Source organism: Phoxinus phoxinus (genome assembly GCF_949152265.1).
Source record: "Phoxinus phoxinus genome assembly, chromosome: 15".
Lineage (NCBI taxonomy): Eukaryota > Metazoa > Chordata > Actinopteri > Cypriniformes > Leuciscidae > Phoxinus > Phoxinus phoxinus.
Window position 1 is genome coordinate 26,349,915 of NC_136890.1, and position 24,075 is coordinate 26,373,989.

Here is a 24,075-nt window from a genome sequence, read left to right on the forward strand (position 1 = left end):
AGAAACAAACTAAATCAATACTCCAAGTAAAAACAAAAAAAACACACCTGGTAAGGAACATCCTCTCTCTTTAATGAGTGTCCTCAGCTTGTTTCAACAGTTCTGGGGCAATCGTGAAAAAATATTTTTCTGAGAAACACCTAATGGCAAACTTATTCATGAATCAAACAGCAACGTCAAGTCATTTGTAGTCTTGATGTGGGATTGAAATGGCTTCAGAAGGCATGAAATATCACCCAACAGAAAGGACACATTTATTTGTAAATTCCTCCACATACCTCTAAACCACTGGCCTACCACAGAAGGTTTACAACCAGATTAAGGTGACATTACCACCTATCAAAATGTGCACATTTCCTACATATACATTTTTTTTGCCTCCAAACTGCATCTGTTGAATCAGTATGTAATGACCATGCAGCTGTGCAGTTGCAATATGGAGGGTGTTGGATCACCATCAGTAAACAATTTACCACATCTGTTTGACAATCCTTTGGTCAACAACATTCTTGGCAGCTAAATAAAACTGGTTTGTCTTAATTTGTCTAACTAAATGCTCGTCCAAATCACTCAATTACACACAATGGTGTCCAAACATTAAAAATTAAAATATTAAACATTGCAGCATCTCTACAACAGTACTAAAAGGAACAAAAGACTTAAATGTAGCTTGATTTCTCTAAATAATAGTTTGATGAAGGGGGCGGTGTAGCATTTAATGTGTTCATTAGTGCAGTAAATGTTCCCTGCAGCATTTGTCAGTAGTTTTTATTTCATTTTTTGGTGACATTGAGAAGGGTTTCACGTCGCAAATGTATCTACTTAGCAGATCCCACCTCAAAATGACAAACTACAAAGTGTGAGGAAAGGCAGGAGTACCAAACAAATGTGAGCATTCTCCACAGCAATCCAAATTGATTCTGACCTGCTGTAGTTCACACATTCTGAGAACCGTGACCTACTTTAACTGCTAGACCAAATTACCCATGAAGCACCAGTGAAAAATGCTTTAAGGAGAATTCTGTTTTCCTGTTTTATGCGAGCAGGAGGCAACCACTCATACACGTTTGTTCTACTACTACAAAAGCCTCAAACAAATCTCGCATAAGGAAGCAGTTTTAGGTTGAATGCACAAGTTTGGAAACCATTGTATTTTAGATTTCACAGCATCTCAAGACAGACAGAATTAATTACATGGTAACTTCAAACAGAAACACCATTTGATATTGGTTTCCACCAGTACAGCTACAATATGACATTATTAATACATACCTGCAAATACAAATATTAGAATGCATGATTTCATTTCAAATACTTGAAAATATGTAAAAAGCATAATTTAGGCATTATTACAATTAACGGACTTCATTTGCAGGGAATTAAGCCATTGTGACTATTCTTCCTTGCAAAGATAAAGCAAATTGTATATTTTTCCTAATAATAATGCCAAAACAATTAAGGTCTCCAATTTTAAATCATGAACGGTATACACACACACAGTCAAACAAAGTAAAGAAGATATACAAAATAATTAAGGGGTTAAAAGCAAATGTTCAGAAACTGCAAAATTCCCAGACGCTTTTACCCCTTGATTGTAACTACAACATTTTACTCCACATGGGGGAGCTGTGATCTTATGGTAAAACTGAGAATTAGGCATTTAAAATCTTATAGGATGCATCCACATTTAAAACTAACACAATCCTAAATGGACACACAACAGATTAACCACAAAATGAAAGCTAATATATATACAAAATTATTTTTCTCTGGATGCCCCCAGGTTTTGTGAAATTTAGTTCACTTTTTGGGACAAAGTCCCCAAAGTATAGTCAGCCCATTAGAAGGTGCAGTTCTAAAATAAAACAAAACCACCAACATAAGTGAATACAGCATTTATTTATTTTTTCATAAATATTTAAAACCGTCAATTAACATACTAAATTTATACAAAAATAGCAGGCTCCTGTCCTGGACAATAAAGCCCAAGACATTCATTACGATGTATAAAATAAAAAGATTTTTATCCAAATTCCAAATTCCAGTCCTTCTTCGCCAATAGTGCAAGATGAGATCAATGCATCGGTTCCTTCAAGGACAGTTGCCGTACTTGCTACCATTCATGCAATGTCACATATAGAGGGTGAAAAGCACATAAATATGCATTACGGATATAGCACCTAGTGTTCGTGGTAGAATTTTCTCTACAGTTCTGATTTACGAAGGGACAGAAGAAAAAAAATGCCAACACTTCATCTTACTTACTGATATAGCCAAAAACAGCCATAAAAATCTAAATATAGCAACAAAAAAAAAAAAAAAAGGCAATAAAAGTGAGGTGACTGACATGAGTGAGGAGCTGGGAGGCTTCTGACTCATTCACATCTCATTAAACAGGGAGGGGAACCACGTCAGTATGCAGAAAATGATGAGGAAAATGAGTAGAAACATAAGCAGCCCTTAAGGCAATGACCCAGAGTTCAACTCAAATGCCCAGCTGCGGTTAGAAGGCAAGATCCAGCCAAGACTGAAACACACAGTCTGTAACACACAGTCTGTAAAGTAACTTTTTTTTTCCTTGGGCATCAAGATAAACTTTATGGTGTACATATAAATATGCTTATAAAAATGTAGCCAAAAGGCTGTTTTAGGTAGATTGTCACTGCTGATTGGTTTGTCACACTGCACCAGTTATTCTTTCTTGTGGTGTATGTCATTGTTGTTCTGTAGCATTGTTGCGTTTTGCAGGACTTTAGGAAGCCTTTTGCCTTTTGTGTATGCATGATACCAGAAGTTGAGGAAGAGGAGGAGGAAGACGACGCCATACAGAGTAATGAGGTAGATGAAAATGGGGTACGGGTAAGGACATTCTTTCATGAAGTAGTACTGGCTAATATGACCAGTTACGATGACAAACTGGATCTGAGAAAAGAGCACAAACAAAAATACAATGCGTGTCAAATTCGATTCAAATCAGTTAAGCTTTTAGTATGAACACCAAAAAACAAGATTTTTTAAATCCAGATCTAAACCACATCAATATGCGATTTTAATGTTGTGATACATATCTATTAGCTGGTTGTCCTGCATCCTCAGTAAACAAGCTACAGTTAGTCCAAAATGCAGCTGCTAGAGTTCTTACTAGGTCAAGAAAATATGATCATATAACACCAATTTTATCATCTCTACACTGGTTACCTATTAAGTTCCGTATCAATTACAAAGTATTGTTACTGACTTATAAAGCCCTAAATGGTTTAGTTCCTGTGTATTTAAGGGATCTTCTATCGCCATATAATCCATCGCGCTCTTTAAGATCGCTAAATTCGAGGCTTCTGGTCGTACCTAGGATAACTAAGTCCACTAAAGGAGGGAGGGCGTTTTCACATCTAGCTCCTAAACTCTGGAATAGCCTTCCTGATATTGTCCGAGGCTCAGACTCGCTCTCCCAGTTTAAAACTAGACTAAAGACGCATCTCTTTAGCCAAGCATTCACATAATGCATCGTACCTTTTATACTACAGTTAAATCAGATCAAATGCATTCATATTATGAACAGCAGCTACGCTAATTATTTCCCATCTGCCTTTTTTGTTGTTATCTCGGGATGCCTGTCCCGAGATAACTCAAATAGAGTTCGTCAGCTCCAGTTATGTATCCAGCCTCTCATGGAGACTTCAGATGCCCCAACGCCTGTGATGAGACGACTCGACGCCTGTAAAGAGACGACCCAACGCCGGCGATATGTTATGCCCTAAATTTATGATTAACTAACTGTATTTTTGTTTGTACATTTTTGAAATGCATTTTCTGTAAAGCTGCTTTGAAACAATATGTATTGTGAAAAGCGCTATACAAATAAACTTGAATTGAATTGAATACATACCAGCTGTATTGAAGTTAGATGCTTCTTCCACCATAAAAATTTTTGAAAGCTAGGGCCGAGGGCTGACAGTCCATAGTATGTATACATGATGACATGAACAACGCAGTTTAGGGGGGCGTGAAATGTCCCCAAACCACCTGCAACAAAAAAGGAAATGCATCTTTTAGCTCTTTCCCCACCAGAGTTAAAAAAAGAAAAGAAAAAGGTTGTCAGCGACCACCAACATTTCTAATTACATGTCAGGAAAGAACAGTCTCTGCTTTTAAACAAAAAAAAAACATGTTTATTCTAGCTTCATGCATTCTTTGAATCAACACTTGAATGCAAGTAAAAAAAAAAAAAAAAAAAGCAAAAAGCTGATAAAATCCCGTTTTTGTCAAAGACTACGTCTGGTTTATATTCAGAACGATGACCAAAACATAGACGGAGTAGATCGAGTCCATCAACTCCCCTAATGCACAGTCCTATAGCTCGTCCTGGGTCGTCATTTCATTCAATAACATTAGGCGGTATTGATTTATATGCCGTTTAATGTTGATGATCGCATTATTTTACATATGCATATGATCTTGCTCATTTCTGATTCTTCTTCACATGCGTTTTGATCAGGAGATTCTGTCTACTCTTTAGTAGATATGTCATAGCACCCCCTAGCGTATAACGCTATGAAAATACGGAAAGATAAAACAATTCTGTCAATGGTGGGGAAAGAGTTAAGTGTAGTCTTGCAATCAGGGAAAAAGATAGACATACCTGGAGAAAACCTGACTCCAAACCACCAAGTGAAAGGCATGATGGAATGATGAAAGACATGTAGAAAGGACACCTGATTTTGCTTTTTTCTCAGTACAAAAAAGATCTGGCCAGAAAAGACAGAAAAAAGACCAGGTATTTAATTAGTTTTCTGTGATCTGAACACAAAGGACAGCACTAAACACTGTTTAGGTTTAAATGGAGTCCAAAATGTTTTTGATCCAATCACTCAAACAACATTTGGTTGTAGTCAGAGGTATTTTTCATGTATAGTTTCAATAAAATCCAAGGCAACTGCCCCATGTCTATTAAAAGCACCTTTACTTACTGACAAATGGGTCAACATTCTTTTCTGTGGTAACTGACACCATGCCATAGATGTTTAAGTTATATTGCCTCAAAATAAGAAAAGCAAGCTTCCAATTTTCCACCCAATAGATTTAGTTTTGTCTCCCCAATTCACAATATTAACATTTTCTACCATTTAATAATATTGCTGACTCACAGTGCCCTTCACTAATATTGGCACCCTTGATAAATATGAGCAAAGGCGGCTGTAAAAAAAAACTATATGTTTATCCTTTTGATCTTTTCATTCAACAAATTCTAACCTTTCATTGAAGTGAAAATTTAAAGTGGAGGGAAACTCACATTAAGAAAAAATTCTCTCTAGTTCATGTTGGCCACAATTATTGGCACCCAATTATTGCAATGTCCTTTTCCCAAGATAACAGCTCTGCTCGCCAGCTCTGAACACCTGACAAGAGATCAGAGACCATTCCTTACAGAATCTCTCCAGATGCCCAGCTCCATGGTGGTTCTTCTACTCTTCAGTTAATCCCACTCATTTTCTATAGGGTTAGGTCATGGCAGAAGCTTCATTTTGTGCACAGTGACACATTTTTGTTTGATTTTGATGTTAGTTTTGGATCCCTGTCCTGATGGAAGATCTAACCATGGCCCATTATAAGATTTCTAGCAGAAGCAGTCAGGATTTGATTTTTTTTTTTTTTTACCTGTTGGGATTTGCTAGAATCCCATGAATCCAAAAGAGGGGTATTTTTTATCCCTGTTTGCAACAAACCCATCTGGTTGGTTTGCTACCAAAAAAGCTATTTTTTAGTCTCATCTGACCATAGAACCAGATCCCCTTTGAAGTTCCAGTCGTGTCTGACAACTGAATATGCTGGAGTTTGTTTTTGGATGAGCAAAGAGGATTTTTCTTGAAACCCTCCCAAACATGTGATGTAGGTGTTGTTTGATAAAAATTAAAAAACAACAAGACTCAACTAATCTCTGAAATTTTCCAGCTGTGCTCCTTGGAGTGTGTTTGGTCACTCAAACTCTCCTCCTCACAGTGCATTAGGACGATATAGACACGTCCTCTTCCAGGCAGATTTCTAACATCTTTAATTGATTGGGAAGTTAATTTAGCTGATTCTTAATTATTGCCCTGATGGTGAAAAATGGGGATTTTCAATGCTTTAATGCTTTTTTTTTATGTAACTTTCTTACAGCCACGTTCTATTTTGTGAAGCTCAACAATCTTTTACTTCACAACAGAATTATATTCTTTGGTTTTACTCATCATGATGAATGATTAAGGACATTTGGCCTTTGCGTTTCCTCATATTTATACTCCTGTGGAAAAGGAAGTCATGGCTGGACAATTTCATGCTCCTAGTCACCCTGGTGTGCTAAAACAAAAACGTAAATATGAATGAGAATATACTTCAGAGATATTTTACTCGTAAGAATTTCTGTGGCCAACATGCATAAAAAAAAAAAAAGAAAAAAAAAAGAAATCATAATGCAAGTTTCCCTTCACTTTCCTTTTTAGTTTTACTTCAATGAAAGGTTCAGATCAAAAGGATAAACAATGCAGATGCACTTTTCACAGCCACTTTTGCTCATTATTACCAAAGGTGCCAGTATTAGTGAAAAACACTATATGTCAAAGATGTGACAGACAACTATTTGCGGTTATATATGCCGTTTGCTTCAGTAGCAATGCAGATGTCATGAAATCAAGGTAATAAATAGGAAACATCACTCACTGTGTCCAACATCTCAATGAACTTGGAGAAGTAATAGAGCCAGCAAGTCGATGCCATCTGGAGAATGAGAAATATATGGCTAAATATAAGCACAAATGCCCGACAAACTATTAAATACAAAACAAATTGACAATGATACAAAAATATCACTCAGAAATAAGTGTATTGCAGGAGGTCTGAATGGTTCTGTGGAACATTTAAGTCAAGTGAAGCCAACCACATCTAAGCCAAATACCTAAGCCTGGTGCCAGGTTACATGAGAAAAAAAATAAACCAGGGCCGAGGTTTTCACACGGCAGGTAAAGCAACATTTCTTCTGCTCTCACCCTCATGGCTTGTGGTGATTGAGAGGGGTCTAACAGATCACACCCGAATGAATATCCTGTTCCCCAGCCTGACATCACAAACTGCAAAGAAAGAATACACTTGTAAGAGGGGCTTGATTGAAATTCAAGAACTTTGGCCATACCATTTGTATGGATATCGACTAAAGAAAATGATAGCTCACTATAAATACCTGACAATGCAAGAAAAACTCATATTTAGCCGAATTTTTTCTATACAACAAAAATGGACTGATTCAAACTAAATTTCCAAAAGGGCAAAAATCAACAAAAGCTCTGAAGATTTTCACTAAACAACAGATGTTTTCGGTTAGTTTAACACAACACTACTACATGGCTTCAGAAGATATAGAAGAATACAGCAAACAGGTTAATTAGTGTCTGGCAGTATGAATCACATCCACTTTTATTGTATGGAATGGAGCTGCTTCAGACATTCTGCAAAACTTTTTTGTGAGCCACAGACAGACAATCATATAATTGTGGAACAACATGAGTAAGAGTAAATTGTATTTTTTGAGCAAACTGAACTAGGTAGGTTCTAGGTACTGAACGCTGCAGGCAAACTCATTCCACCCATTTACACATTAGCTATATGTGTGAACAGCATGAAACAAAACAGCAGCATAACTCAATGGACTCAAAACAAAACATGTTCAAGATACAAGTATCTATTTTAGTATCTTTGTAAACTCTCAAGCAAAACACACAACAGGTTTGCCTGCCAGCAAAAAATATTATATTTACCTCATAACACATGTAAAGAGATAAAGCCACAACGCCGAAATTATAGATGACGAGGACCGGCTTCAGATTAAACGGTTTCCTGTTCTCCATTATCCTGGGCCCCAGTGACGTCACAAAGAAGATGTAGAATAAAATAATAGCCGTTTGCAGGACAGGAGAGGGCATGAACAGCCAGTCTTTTGTCCTCGGGTCTGAAATCACATCACAAGAATATCTGAACTCCGTGTAATGTGTCCATGCACAGCAACATCTATTGTAACTGCATTAGTTTGTGCATTAATCTAGGTCCGATATGGCTGTTGTTGTTGAGCACCATAATTCTCTGAGATCAATAAATTACACTGATATGAGAATATATATGAGAAACTGACGTTTCAACAATCTCAAAAACAGAATCAGTCAACTTCTAAAAAATTAAGTAATTTGATGCACTAATGATTTTAAACAGTGTAAACCACGTTTACCAACCTTGGTTGCGGAAGTTTATCCATTAATTTTTCCAATTAAGCCATGCTTATTAAGTTATAAGCCATGAACCAACCCTAGCATTGTTTATTTAAATGACAGAAACTTAAAATTATTGTTTTAAATATGTAGAGTATGTATATAGCAAAATGTAATATAAGATATAATATATTTGTTTATTCAAGTTTAAGAGCACAAGGAGCCTGACTCTGTCAGTTTGCAGTGCTTCATGGGAGTGGTTTGGCACTAAAGAGTTCTTTTGACATGATGAACTCCACTGTTAAACGTTTTTTTGTCAAAAAAAAAAAGATAAAATAATGCAGGCTGATGGCTTCAACAAAAGCATATACAATCAATAAACAAGCTCATAGCTGACAGTAGGTCTGTCTTTAATGATTTAAGTTATATGGGATTTTTACTTTAAGAATCTGACTGTTGCAAGTCATACATTGGTGTTTTTTCTTTAATTTCAGAAACCTTCTTACCTGCATTTTCGAACAACTTGATCCACTTGTCATACAACTGTTCAGCTGTGGATGTGAACTCACAGAACGCCATCACCGCCAATGATCAGAGCCTAAGGAGACAATTATAAAGAGTAAACAGGAGAGGACCCTCAATGACCGACTAATGTAAAATCTACCATTTTTATTCTTTACATCTTTCATTTAGCCTTGAACGCAACATGTCATTCAGACTGAATTTATAATTGATCAATCTTGAAATACACCTTCACAGTACTGTTCCCTTCTAGACAGTATGGCATGTGATATGGAACCTAAATGTTGCAAAAATGATGCAAGAATTGCTTATTTATGGTGGCAGCATGAAAGGTTGTATTGTGTTTAGAAAGCACAAAAAGTTTAAATCAGCAGTTAGACCATCCTCCATCCTCTCCAGCAAACTCGGAGCGGAACAAGAGGGTGAGTGTTGGGACACAATGGTCAGTAGTCATTGTACATTAAGGACACAGAAGCCAGGACAGCCCATAAAATCATGGGGGTGGATAAATGAAGAAATGCAGAGCCAGAGAACAATGTACAGTAATATACCACATAACGGTTCAACTCAGAGATGCATACAATGGAGAAACTCAGTTGTTATTGATACCATTATCAAGAAAGTGCATTTCAAATTGCATTATTTTATAATAAACAAACATCTGTGGCTGTGTTATCAGGGCATCTAATTTCATTAATTAAAGGGATAGTTCACCCAAAAATGACAATTCTGTCAATTTCACCCTCAAATTGTTTCCAAACCTGTATAAATTGCTTTCTTTTGCTGAACACAAAAGATGATATTTTGAAGAATGTTGAACACATTGACTTCCATAGAAGTCAAAACAGTTTTTTTCCCATACAGTTGGGATACCCATATTCTTCAAAATATCTTCTTTTGCGTTCAGCCGGAGGAAATTCCTACAGGTTTGGAACAACTTCAGGGTGAGTAAATGTCAGAATTTTAATTTGAGTAAACCATCTCTTAAAGGACAAACAAGATGAAGAAAAAGTGCTGAAATTGCAAAAATGACTTGGATACTTTTAAGATCCACATTATTAATATTATTTATGGATTTACAAGATAATTTAAAGCTAGCGAATTATAAAACCAAACAAATTTGTATTATTTTATGTCTGAAAATAAATAAATGTATTATACTGATATTTAAAAATATTATAACAATTTGAAAATCTGAAATACAATAAAATAATAAAAATCTATATATTTCCCGCTGCATATAAAATAAAAAGTAGTCTCTAAAATGCGCATTGTTGTTGGTGAGGGTGAATATCAGCAGGCAATTTAATAAATAAATAAAGACCACATTATCACATTTATAATTTGATGTATTTCATACATCAAATTACAGCTTACTTTAAGCTGAATGGTCCCTAAAATAAAATAAATCACTAACTCGAATGCTGTACATGAATTCAGGCATCATTCTGGTGAAGCATCAATCAGCCCAAGCGTTCTTTGCCTCCCTTCAAATGTTTGAAGAGAAACTAATCAAACATGTGTTTCAGGGTATACTGGTCCAATTATCTGAAGAGAGTTGCCCGCCTAGATACTGTAATCTTTAACACAAGCCTCGACACGCCTGTTGCCATGAGACAGAGTCAGACTGGTTAACTTACAGGTGTGAGAGGAGGACACTACCTTCCCTTCACACAGGTGCATTCAGGAACCGCCCAATACTAAACTAAACCTAACATAATATCATGAGTTTTAAGTGTGTGATATGCGCTGGATAATGACATTTCAGACAACAATACAAAAAACATACATACATAGCCAACACACACATATCATACAGACACTCATCAGTATTTCGGAGACGCCACCTGAGTTCTAAACTCATTTAGTAACCGTACCCAAATCATTAAAAAGTGTGATATCAACCCGAAAATAAATAATTAAGTGACTCAAAATCCTGAGAGAAAATACTGTAACTCACTCACACGGCTTTAACAGGGAAGGCAGAATATCCTCATTATTACAAAGAAATTCACAGCAGGTCACACATACAGACTTCACACAAAAAAGGCAAGTGCAGGTGCGCGTGTCTTACCGTGACAAAACAGACGAAAGTTCAGATATGTGTGTATTTCCACGCACACCTCGAGGTCCTCCCGCTCTGCGTTCACCGGGACGCTCGTCTTCTGCCTCCGTGCCGGGTAAGATAGTTTAAAAAGTAAAAATCTAAAGGTTTGAACACACGACCTCCATCAATTAATCTTAAAGACGCGCGAGTGCCTTCTTCATTGCAATGAGCGAGCGGTGGGCGGACACGTTCACCTGATTCTGAGACTGAGGGCTCTGATTGGTCAAATGTCGCATCAGGACTTGTAATACCCCCACGCTATAGGGTGCGTAAATTTATAAGGACAAAAGTATGGAGTCAAATAATGATTTATAAAATGTCCCAATAGATCCTTCACAGTAAAAATTATATAGTCAGCATGAATGTTTTATCTTACTACATTCATTGTTTAATTAATAAAAACACACACATAAACTGTTCATTGATCATCCCACAAAACTAAAGTAAAAACAAATATGTTTATCATAATCACAAGACAAACTTTTTACACCAAACCATTGACATGAGAACTTGTAGTTCACATCAAGTTGAAAGGCAAATCAGCAGGTGCCAACCAATGGAAATACTTGACACCCATGAGACTTTATAGGCACCGATTGATCGCAGTATGCAACTGTATACAATAAGAGCACTTTGACCTCTGAGGGAATGTACATAGTGGTTTATTTGGATAATAAAAAACAGTTTGCTGGTTTCCTTGCTCTGTCAGCCTTCATCACTGCTCCAGGCATCTTCAAAAGCAGGATTGACTGCAGCTTGTGTTCCACCCTGTGAAAACATGCATTCAGAACATTCAGAAACATTTGAACATCATAAAAGTCAGCATGAATTCAAAATAGACACTTCTTGTTTTTTATGGAATATTGCAGTATTTATAATAAATTATTTATCCGTGGACATCAAATATTTATTTTTAATCATATGCCCTCATAATCTTTAATCAAAATATCGTCCCTTCCCTCCTGCAGTGACATTTCTTCTCTTCTCTTCTCTGGTGACGTGTACAGGCGCGAGGGCGGTACAACCTGTTACTCACATGAGATCACATCAATATCAAACCAAGGATGGACAAAATCAAGTCCTGTCCTCCATTTTTTCTAGTTTGAGAAGCCTTTTCACACGGATATCCGTCACAATGGAGAGAAAAAAAAGGCCGTTGCAACTTCCGTTTCATGCCGACTTGATTCAGTGATGTTTGATTACTGTTTACCTTTAGATGATAAAGCCAGGGCACAACAATAAGAGCACGTGGTGCATTATCACTATATTGCTTTTCAAATATTTGGTTTTCTGAAATATATTTCTGATTTGAAAACCAGTCATCTACCTTACTTACATCAAGGTTTAAACAAATTAGCAAGAAAGACTTGCGATAGTCTTAGAAGCATCAGTAAGAATTGGCTGAAATAAATTATATATATACATTTATATGTTTATGAATATAGCTGTAATATAATCCAAATGTTTTTTGTGACACATTGGTAAAATTAATCTTTTCCAAATACATTGTTAAAAAATATATATTTGATCACTAAGCCATGCTAATAGCCAAGTATGTATCAGTGATGCGCAATGCAATTCCTTAAACGTGTGCCAGATTTTCTACCAGAAAAACTGGTAGAGCAGGATGTTAAACTCAGCACCTGATAAACTACAAGCCATCAAGATCTTGTGCAACTCAGGCTAATGTGTACATCTGTAGACCATGACTGACAGAAGACGCATCTGAATATATGCCATAATGGGCAAAGTGATTGTCAGGTTATCTGATCTTATCTATTAGCTGGGGAGTGTGACTAAGGTATAAAAAAAAAATTACGTGAGCACAAATTTAGATTCACTTTCTGCCCCACCTAGTCCAAACCTGCAGATCTGTAAAGACAAAAACACCTGATCCACGGGACATTGTAGTAGTCGTTAAAGCGCACCATTAATTGAATCAACCTAATCTTTTCTGAAATCTGGACAAGAGTAAAAAATTATAATTTTGTATTAAAAAATATGTCTCAAAAGTTTACCCGTTTAGAGTTGGTTTCTTCATCCTCAATGTCAGGCTGCCTTAGCACTGGGACCCATGCCAGGATGTTACAGTCTTTACCTCCACTGTACAGCTCCTAATGAGGCACAAATGAGTCTATGAGTCAATTCAAATCTCATTAAATGATTGTGAGAACACTGCTTTTACTTCCTGGCATTGTTTCAGTTTGTTGTCTGATTAGTAAAGACTCAATTACTAAGCAAATAATCAGGAACAAATTTACCTGATAATCTGGGTGGAACTCACAGCAGTCTACATTATTATAATGTCCTCTCAACATAGTGATCAGCTCTCCCGAGTGAAGCCCGTACACCGCTACCGAAGTGCCACACGGCACAAACACAAACTCCGGACTGCAGCCCCTCGATACGGTAAACTTGAGGCCTTTGCGGCTCTCGTTGACGACTTTTCCATAATTCACCTGTTGATGAGAATGAAGGATTTCTGAACAGTCCACAAATTAAAATGACAAAGATTTAAAGATATCTGTGAAATTAACAACTAACCGAAACGGTAAAAGACGTCTGTCTATCGCGTTTACATGCGAAAACAATGAAAAAGTAGAGCAATGGAATGAAAAACGTGATCTGTGTGAATGGCCCCTAATTACTTCAGCTGCATGAACATAGGCTCAAAATATAATTTTTTACAAAGCAGATATTAGGAATTAAGTGTAAAGTCTTCAAACATCCCTAAGAGCTACTCACTAATGTGTTTTCCCCCGTGGCACTATTCCACAGACGCATTCGATCATCTGTACCAGTAGTGAGGAGATGGAGTCCGTCAGCTGTGAAGCACAATCCATTTGCTCGCCCATTGTGTGCTGTGTTCACTGGAAGAAAAGTATAATTTTATATTAAAGATTGCTACATTTTATATTACAATATTATATTTAATATTATACAATACCATTAATAATGACTATATTTTATTTTTTGTATTATATATAAATATTTATATTTGAAGTACATTATTTGTATTCTATAATATTTTAAATGCATATATACAGTATTGTGCAAAAGTCTTAGGCACGTTAGTATTTTCACCCCCCAAAAAAATGGTTTTAAGCCAATTATTTATATATTTTATAGCTATAGTGTGTTAGTAGGAAATATCAGTGTACATTTCCAAACATTCCTTTTGCCGTTAATTGTAATAATCCAGTGAGATTTTTGTACGCACAAGGAGTCTGACAACAGCTCCACACAGAGATCTGATCTCACCATCATCGAGTCCATCTGGGATAACATGAAGAAACAAAAAAACTGATAAAGACTAAATCCAGAAGAACTGTGGAAACATCTCCAAGACATATAAAGAAACCTTCCTTCAAAATACAAGTACTGTTAAAAGTTTTAGGAACGTGTGTAAAAATGCTGTAAAGTGAGGATTCTTTCAAAAATAATGTCATATATAGATACATTTTATTTATAAATTAACTTCTATTAACTAAATCAAATCAATATTTGTTGTGACCAGCCTTTGCATTTAAAACAGCTTTTGTACAGGTACACTTGTTTCTTCATATGTCTTGGAGACATTAGCGCAGTTGTTCTGGATTTAGTCTTTCTCAGTTTTTTTTCTGTTTCTTCATGTAAACACAGAGAGACTCAATGATGGTGAGATCAGATCTCTGTGTGGAGCTGTTGTCAGACTCATATTGCATACAAAAATATCGCTGGAATTTTACAATTAATGGTAAAAATTATAGATATATTAATAAATAAAGAATCACACAAAAAATTATAGATATAAATAACTGACTTTAAACCATTTTTTTTGTGAAAATACTAACATGCCTAAGACTTTTGCACAGTACTATATATATATATATATATAGAATCATACTCTATGTGTATACCTATATAAAACAATTAATATTATAGTTTATATATAGTATAATATTAATTGTCATATATTGCATATATTGATATATTATAATATAATATAATAATAATTGTACCACATTATTGTGGTAAATTAACAGTTACGTATTTTATATATATTATTTATACATTTTCATCTGTGACAGAAGAAAATAAAATTATATAACAAGGGTGATTACAGACAAGTTTATAAAGTATATAAACAGCTCTTGTCTGATGCAGAAATATGAGCTTTCGGCATCTTTTACACACAGAGATTATTGCTCACATTCATGTCTGGTATCTCTGAAGAACTTATCATCTGAACTTACTATAAAATTACATATAACTTTTTATACACTCTTTTAAGGTTCTCTAAGCGATCCTGGGTGGCGTCACTTCTTGTTGACGTTCGAACTATTGTCAAACAAAACGGAGGCTAGCTAGACCCTCCCTCCTCCTCATCCGTGCACTAACCCCCCAAACCCCACCCCCAAATCCTTCTTGTCGGTTATTGGCTGGAACACTGTTTGTTATGTTTCGTGGTGCGGGTTAGCCCAGTTTGTTTTTGTTGCTGTTTGTGGAGCCTGGGGTGTCTACAGAGGCCGCGTTTTTTTAGAGTGTGTTCAGGAGACAGACAGCTAGCGGATAGTGAGGAGATATTTGCTGTATGTGACAAAAAAATGCGTGACATCGCTTAGAGCACCTTTAAATACCAATATTCAGTCACACAAATGGATTTTCTAGAATGCACATGATAAACAAAATATGTTCAGTAAACTACCTCTCAAATGTTTTTCAGTTCAAAATAAGTTTCAGTTCAAGTTCTGAATAAAACATGCTAAATGTCATTTCACCTGCTTCAGATGAGGCCTTGGATTTGTCCCCATTGTGCTGGTCCAAAGTAAAAAGACTCCCTGAGGCTCTTCTAACATCCCAGACGCGGACCCTGCTGTCGGTGCTGACAAAAGTTCCACAAAAGTTAATGCAAGATGAACACGAATAAATCTCTTATAGATGGCCAGATAAGACTTAGAACTGGCCTTTAAACCAGTAAGATTCCTCTGTTCAGATAATGCAAACATTATCCATCATTCCTATGCACTTCTTAAATAGGCAATATTTAGCAATCTCATTTGGTAAATAGGTTGAAAAAACAAAATAGATGCCTGGATTTCTTCCAACAATTGTTTTTATTTTTCATGGCACTTCATGTGCTAGAGATTCTTGGATAAGATGTTGACCTAGTTTTCTGCAGTTTACTAGTAAAATAGATTTAGCAAAAAATGAACAACTCTTCACTCTATATTCTAAATTGTTTTCCAGACAGGAAGGACAGTTTCAAAAGAATATAGAACAACTAAAATATATGAAGGCATCGAATGACTAAAGAATGCACAACTGATAAAAAAAAACAGCATCAAATAACACAGGATGTGGCTGTTTCTTGTTATTGTACTCCTCAGCCAAGGAAAGGTGAGTGCATTAACATTTGTGCAGGTGTGGAAGTGCTTACCTGGCAGTGGCCAGGATGTGCTCATATCGTGGAGACCATCTCACTGAGAGGATCTCGCCCCTGTGGCCTGCCAAGGAAAACTTGTTTCATGATAAACTGATACTTTAAATAACTCTGAAAGTTAATTTACACTACCATTCAAAAGTTTGGTTTCAGTAAGATTTTTTTAATACTTTTATATAGCAAGGGTGGATTAAATTAATCAAAAGTGATGGTAAGGAAATGTATAATGTCACAAATTGCTGTTCTTTTGAATTTTCTATTCATCAAAGAATCCTGAAAAAGTATCGTGGTTTCCTCAAAAACATTAAACAGCACAACTTTTATAATAAGACATTTTTCTTGAGCACTAAATCAGCATACTAGAATAATAATAAGGCAAAATAACTACTAATATGGTCAGGATTCAATAACCCATGTCTAGTCAAAATATTTGAGTCTTTGGCTTTTAAAGTCCCCCTGCAGTCAGTAATTTTATCCCTTAAAACTCATCTTTGATCACCAAAATTACATATTTAAAAATGTTTTCCTTCTTCATGCCTTAAAATAGCTTGAATGTAACTCTACACCCTTGCCTCATTTAGTATACGTGGTTCTATGAATATGCAAATTAGCCCTGCCTCCACTCACTCACACCAGCTCAGAGATCCACTCGTTGACGATCACACGTTGACCTGATTGGTTACAAGGTAGTTTGTGACGTCAGAAACGCCAGCGATTTCAAACCGTGATTTTGAGACTGTCTTTGTTTCACTGCAGTTTTAAGGAGAAAATACTCAGCAATGGTGCTGACTTATGAATTTGCACATGGTTTGTTTTAAAACATTTTAAAAACACTACATAGACATATAAACAACATTAAAAGCTTGATTTTCACCACAGGGGGACTTTAAAGGAGTAAAATATCCCTCCACCAGGGCTGTCTCCATTCAGAAACAACAGGCATTACTCACCCTGTAGGATGTGGATGCGCGACCCAGACTTCAGATCACAAAGCTGCACTTTAGGGTCTTTGGTACCAACTGCCAACACAGAGTACAATAGAGCTGAGTGAGAAGAATAACAAAACAGCTCAGACACACTGTTGTTGTAGGAGTTTAGAGCCCATGTGTTAGGGGCAAAACACATTAAACACAAATCTTATTTTGAACTAGAGTACTAATTCTAAGCTTTTGGAAATATATGGAATGTGATCTTTAAAATGTGTCTGGTTATACAGCTGCAGGAAAAAATATATGAACAGCATGAACAGACAAATAAATAAAAAACAGTCTACTATCATCATAAAGCATAATCAAATATACGTTTTGATGACCTTCAGTAACTGAAGTCAGGAGTTATCTAACCTGGAGTCAAGTGAGACTCAAAATGAGACAAAATTAGAAGTGTTAGTCAGAATTGCCTGGCTGTATAAAAACTTTCTGTTTGCAAGAATTGCCTGGTGTGAACCATTCATCAAACAGAAGAGATCTAACACCCAAGATTAATAATTGTTTACTTGCATAAAGTTGCACAATTCTGTAAAAGCCTAGATGTCATACTTAATATAATTTATCTTGCAATTATTTACTCTGTAAGATAATTCAGAGAAGACTAAAAAAAACTGATCATATGTGATATAAACATATGTGTGATGGCAGATCCCAACTTATGATAAATATGAGATTGTAGAAAATATATTATTTGATTAACAGGATATTTAAACTCAGCATATAAACAATAGCATTTTACTGCTTACTGCACTATGGAAGATTTACTATGGAAGCATGTTTTTTTTCTGAAAAGATGGAGGTGGGGGAAATTATGACTTCATTTAAAAAGAAAAAGAATGTGTGACAGAAAAAAGAGACCGAGACAAAGGGGCACTGAGGTGTTCATAACCTGTCTGTCCTGATTAAGAGACGAGTGCCTGGATTCCTCACCTCTCATTTTTAAAGCAGGAAATGTTTAGCTGTCTACCCATTGAGCAATAATGAATGATGATTAAGATCCTTCAAATTATTCCACTTTAACCAAAAGTATATTCTAGAGCAGATATGAGCATCCATATCTCTCTTTTTATTTGAAGGCCATCTGAAGATGTACAAGCGTTGATTTTTTTTTTTTTTTTCAAGCTAGGCAGATACAGGCTTTAACAGAACATGTTCCGAGAGCCTATCGTGATCTGCAGCTACTCAGGACTGGATATATAGGATAAGTGAACATTAAGCATCAGGAGATTACAATTTTTTTGCTAAGAAGGTGTTTGTTTAGTCTCTTCTTGAAAGCCTGGACATTCTTTGAGGTGATTTCACCTACTACAGTACAGGGGAGGCAGTTCCAAGTTGTTACAGCTGAATGAAGAAAGCTCCTCCCCAAGCATTTGGTGTTGGACTTGGGGAGTTAAGGCGTGACTTGGTCGTGCTCTTCGAGTGGTTCGGCAAAGGAGATCAGGTGGGGGTAGCAAAGCTTTGAGATCCTCTGGACAGTTTTCAGTGTGCAGTTTGAAAAGCACAGTTGTTGCTGCAACAATTCTACGATGGCTGAGCTGATGTTGATGAACTACTCTAAAGCTCTAGGAACTCTAGATGATTAATTAAAGATACAACAGAAAGACACGAAAGAGTAATGAGTTCTCAGAAGTTTAAAAGAACAGCCACATGCAGAAGGGTTGGTTTGGTCAGAGAACACACCTGCTATAAGACTGTGCTTCCTGGCTACAGGAGACATGTGATGACAGTAGACATTACCATCGAACTGGAACTCCTCAGCTGGCTGAACAAAACACAATCAATCAATCAATCAAAAAATAGAACCTAATGTAAAGATTACGATTTTAAAGGAATAGTTCACTTTGAAATACAATGTTGGTATGTTTTAGCTTACCTCAAGGGCATCCAAGATGTAGGTGTCTTTGTTTCCGCAGTAGTTTCAATTTTGATATTTTTAGGTCAAACCGTTCTTGTCTGTCAGTCATATAATGCAGGTCTATGGTCAACACCTCAAAGAGCATGCACAGAGAAGTCCAAATTAAACAATTCCCCATCGTAAGTACACATTGATGGCCTAAGACACGAAACGAGCGGTTTGTGTGAGAAAACGAACAGTATTTATACATATGTATATATTAGTCCGCAGACTAAGCCAGAACGCGCGCACACGTCACACACCAGGAAGTGCGCGCGCCCTCAGATCACTTGGACGTGGTTGTGTACAAGAGGTGTACAAGAGGTAAAAACGTGAGGTGGTGACCATAGACCTGCATTATGTCACTGACAGACAAGAACGTTTTGACCAAAAAATGTCAAAATTGAAACTACTGCGGAAACAAAGACACCTACATCTTGGATGCCCTTGAGGTAAGCTAAAACATACCAACATTTTAGTTCAAAGTGAACTATTCCTTTAAGGAAATGCACAAATATACGCCCATGTTAGATGTGCTTAATGGCAAAATATGTACGTTTTTTGGATTTAAATATTCAAAAACCACTAGAACAATGTTATATATTTAGTTGACTTGTGTACTTACATTATGCCAAATGTTTCCAACAATGTTTAATCTGGATAAATTAGCTATTTTAACCAGTGTAACGGACCGTGTCATTACATTGCCTGACAACACCATTTTGTCAAGTGACTAAATTAGCATAAGCAGAAAGACCTTTATTTGTTGCAACAGTAATACAGCTTTTTCTCCACCATGTTTTAAAATGAATTGCATGCCATTTAGCAACACAAGTCATCCAGTGTCTCATACCAGCCACTGAGCTAACGCACAGAGTAACGTTAACGTTAATGAAATAAAATAATGGGAATTTAAGTGATCAAATGTAACTGTAACAAAGTTCAAGTTCAGGAAAGAAGGAGGCGAACTTTAAATGTAACTTTAATTGTAAAATATGCATAAACAACAAAATAAAAGTCCCTGAGTCCCGTCAGATTGCTTTTCATTGGCTGTGGAGGTGAAGATGGTGATGTCATGATTTCATGCACATTCATGGCGTAATCAAGCTACGCTACGCCCTTGTTATTGTTTTGACTAAGCAACCTCTCCCTACTGTGCCTTTAAGGGAGCACTTAGAAAGCATTGAATGTTGCTTGGGCACCATTCTTGTGTGTCAGTTACAATGCAAATACCAGATGCAAGGCCAATAGATAAGGGACATTTGACACCACAGAGCCTGTATTTAAGCAGACTGGTAGTTCCACAATGACTTGCGGCTTTCAGTTGTTAAGACATTTTTGAAAAAAACTATGGGAGCTAATGAATGCAGACCAGAGGTACATATATAATAACAAATACTTAACCCCAAAAAGAAGAGAAAGAAGTCAATGAGTAATCATTGTGGAAAAAATGAGGTTTTGGTTGAAGGACGTACACACACCTTCAGAGTTTCTGTGTCCCAAACTTTCATGGTTTTGTCAAATGAGCTGGACACAAACATACCGGTGTCATGCGGGTACCACTGCACCGTTTCAACGCTGAATTTATGCACATGCCGACTGGACCTTCACAGAAAACAGTGAGAGTCACACATAACCAGACAAAACATTAAAATTTGAAAATATCATACTGCCATCTGGTGGTCGCTGGATCACTGTGAAGGAGAAGGGAGCCATACTGACTGACCTGCCCACTGTGCAGACTGTTTTGCAAGAGTATTGAAGCTTCTTGCTGTTGTTTTCCAAGTCATAGATCACTATTACACCATCAGATCCACCCGATAACATGCTGGAATGCAAAACGGGCCAGTGAATTACTGTATTTACTATATGGGGTCATCACAAGAAAATGGAGTATTAAGGAGCATATCAATGTAATATGTGAATTGAATTCTATGATTGCAGTATTCTAGTATTCTTGAGCGAGGAGTACACTTACTATCTCCCATCAATAACCTCAATGTCCAGGGTGTTAATTCCATTGCCATGGACACGAGCCACATCTCTGTTGTGGTTCAACTCCAGACTAAGCACCCTAAAGACGCAGAAAGGAAGAGTGAGGTAAGTTGTGCCACATGTTTAGATAAATTTGATTTGACATAACATTCATGTTATGAATTTCAAAAAATGCTGTTTGCTAGAATTCTCCCCTCAACATTAATGATGATACAGAATGTAACACAAGAACAAATTATGGTTAGTACATTATAGCATTACACAATACTTAAAACAATTGTTATGAACAATGTTTGAACATTTTCTTAACGTTATAAAATTTTAATGTTTTATTTAACTTTGTTTATTTAGATATTTAAATTTAATTAATCAATTGTTTTTGTTTATACAAATGTAACCCTGTATAACCAATAAAAATCTCCCAGCATCCCCGTAAATATGAATTAAAACCAAACGTTATACTATAACATTACCTTCGTGTGGACTCTGCACGCCTCAGACGAACTGGGTCGTCAATCCCCGACTGCCTGGCATTAAGAAAACTCAGCATCTTTGTAGAGACATCGAGATTTTGTTTATTTAAGTATTGTGGTATGTAGTCAGAGTGAATGAACTATATCCGAAATCTGTTTGCAGTCTTTAACCCTAGCTTTAGAGTGGCGGTTATTTAACATGTAGAACCGCGTTTTAAAACTGAACAAATTCATTCTGTACAACACACTAAATGAAATATGATCTATTTCTATTTCAGCTTTTAGATATGATTGTTGTGCATTTTGTTGGTTAGGGGGCAGCCATGTTGTGACCTGCCTACAACGCATACTCTGATTGGCCTGAGCGGGCGCCAGGACCAATCACATGACAGCATAATTGCTGCGTAGTTGTAAGTAACCAGACGGAACAGTGAAGTGAATGCGTCTGCATGTTCAATAGGAGAGAATATATTGACATTTCACATATCTTATAGTGATGAGCCGTATTAGCTCTCTGTTGCGAAGAACATTTGGAATGGTAAAAGAGCATATCGGCACAGATCATTTAGGAAATAAATATTACTTTATACCCGAGCAGAAGTCATGGACAGGTAGGTCATGCATAAGACTTTGACTAGTGTGTTTTTAAACCGAGTAACAGCCATTATGAACGCACACCTTTATACTTCTACTTGGTAGAACTTCAGGATAAAATTAAATGGAGAGATGATACATATAATTATGTTTATAAATGATTATTATTAAGAATCATACATGTATTATCTAAATATTTCAAATTAACCGCTTTAAATAAATTGAAATATAGCAAACTGTAGCCATTCTGTACAACAACAAAAAAAAAAAAAAAAACCTCTTTTCTTGGCCATTGGTTATAGAAAACTTATCTCGTTCTCTTTTTTTATTTTATTTGGTGGTTTAAATTAGCCTGCCTAATACATTGATCTCATCCCAATTCTTCCTTGTCTTTTTCAGGACGGATCATGCGGCCAAGGCGCCTAGTAGAAGCAGCAAATCCAAAAGAGTTTGAGTACCTGGAAGGAAGCATTCCTTCTGAATGGGATGGTAATAGAGAGTCAGTCATGAACCCAGGGGCATAGAATTTAGTAGGGACGCGTCCCTACCAATATCCAGTGACACTGATATATCCCTAGCAATAAATTCGATCAAACCTAAAAATATATGTCCCCGTGTCCCCACCAATTTCAAAATCAAACCTATGCCACTGCATGAACCTATATATATATATATATATATATATATATATATATATATATTCTGCATTAACTGTCTAAATTAACATTATTAACTGTTTGTTTATACAAAAAAATTGACACAGTAATGAAGATATTTTATATAATTAGATGTTTTAGGCATGTTTTACTTAAAGATCTAAATGTTTTATACCATGTTATCATCAAATGATATATTAACTTAGCTCCTTATTTAACAAATCAATATTTCTTGTCTTTTCTGTTTCTTTTAGCTTGGATCAGAGGCAGGCGGAAGGAGCCACCTACTATAGAGGTATTATTTCTAATTACATCAAGAAAACTGCTCAGAATATAAACTAAAATCTAAAAAAAACTTTTTTCATTTTATTTATTGTTTATTATATCTTTAGAAATGATCATTTCTACACCTAGAATGATGTAATAAAGTCATCACTTTAAGTGTTAATGTTAATGTTAACACGTGTCTTCCCTCTACAGGAGTTGCTAAAGAATGAACACTACAGGGAGCAGATAAAAATCAAAGCTGTAGAGGCAGGGGAGAGGGATAAAGCCCTGCAGACCAAAGAGTTTGAGGAAGGTCTGGTGGCCCTGCCTGTTCAGACTCAGGTCAAAGGTCATGCTTCTGCCACACAGTTCGGGCAGTCTGAAATCAGTGAGGACCCCATAAGCACTGCCAACACATTTCAGCCAGGGTCCTGGACACCTCCAGGAACCAAAAAATAGGACTTTATAAAACCCTCACCTGCCATCTTCAAGTAATTTTTCAGTTTAAATGAATTAGTAGTAGACAAATATTCAGTACTGGACTAGTTTTCTGGAGCCAATTGAAACATTGCATGTAATGATTTAGCATAATTGAAATGGATTGTAAATTGTAATGGATTGTACTCAGGATTATTTCAAAATCAAATTACCAAATGTAGAACATTTTGTGCATTCTTTAATTGAAATGACATTTCAGAAGTACTTTGAACTGTCTCAGCATATGGAAAACTTTAAATCATCACAGAGACTATTGTAAAAAAAAAATATTACAGTGTTGTAGATTTCCTTTTGCACCTTATTTATAAAGTAGGTAAATAAAAGTTGCAGCTGCAGTTCATCTCAAATTATTATGTCCTATCGAAAACAGTCCATTGTGCTGCTTGATGTTGCAAACTGGTATTTGTTATATTACTTGTATTTAATA

General features: G+C 36.2%; 3 protein-coding genes across 4 annotated transcripts; 1 reads left to right on the forward strand and 2 right to left on the reverse strand.

Moving 5' to 3' along the window:
• Window positions 1-1,028: 1,028 nt before the first annotated feature.
• On the reverse strand, window positions 1,029-11,109 carry elovl7a (ELOVL fatty acid elongase 7a). The gene is made up of 8 exons (XM_079637138.1): window positions 10,828-11,109; window positions 8,738-8,829; window positions 7,788-7,978; window positions 7,023-7,103; window positions 6,697-6,753; window positions 4,640-4,745; window positions 3,887-4,023; window positions 1,029-2,922 (listed from the first exon to the last, which is right to left on the reverse strand). Exons 2-8 carry the CDS (start codon window positions 8,808-8,810, stop codon window positions 2,692-2,694), a joined length of 876 nt encoding a protein of 291 aa, XP_079493264.1. The 5' UTR covers window positions 8,811-8,829; window positions 10,828-11,109; the 3' UTR covers window positions 1,029-2,691.
• Window positions 11,031-22,074, reverse strand: ercc8 (excision repair cross-complementation group 8). 2 transcript variants are annotated; one of them, XR_013800420.1, is made up of 13 exons: window positions 21,634-22,074; window positions 21,144-21,239; window positions 20,892-20,993; window positions 20,647-20,770; window positions 18,952-19,033; window positions 17,233-17,301; window positions 16,280-16,346; window positions 15,621-15,724; window positions 13,606-13,730; window positions 13,405-13,426; window positions 13,122-13,319; window positions 12,879-12,974; window positions 11,507-11,628 (listed from the first exon to the last, which is right to left on the reverse strand). XR_013800420.1 is itself a non-coding variant. In XM_079637136.1 (12 exons), exons 1-12 carry the CDS (start codon window positions 21,708-21,710, stop codon window positions 11,566-11,568), a joined length of 1,203 nt encoding a protein of 400 aa, XP_079493262.1. In that variant the 5' UTR covers window positions 21,711-22,074; the 3' UTR covers window positions 11,031-11,565. The 2 variants fall into 2 exon arrangements, 1 of the variants encoding a protein (XP_079493262.1); XM_079637136.1 differs by lacking the exon at window positions 13,405-13,426 and having other exon boundaries at window positions 11,031-11,628.
• ndufaf2 (NADH:ubiquinone oxidoreductase complex assembly factor 2) lies at window positions 22,001-23,983 on the forward strand. Its single transcript, XM_079637143.1, has 4 exons — window positions 22,001-22,244; window positions 22,627-22,716; window positions 23,138-23,178; window positions 23,364-23,983. Exons 1-4 carry the CDS (start codon window positions 22,130-22,132, stop codon window positions 23,607-23,609), a joined length of 492 nt encoding a protein of 163 aa, XP_079493269.1. The 5' UTR covers window positions 22,001-22,129; the 3' UTR covers window positions 23,610-23,983.
• The last annotated feature ends 92 nt before the right edge of the window (window positions 23,984-24,075 follow it).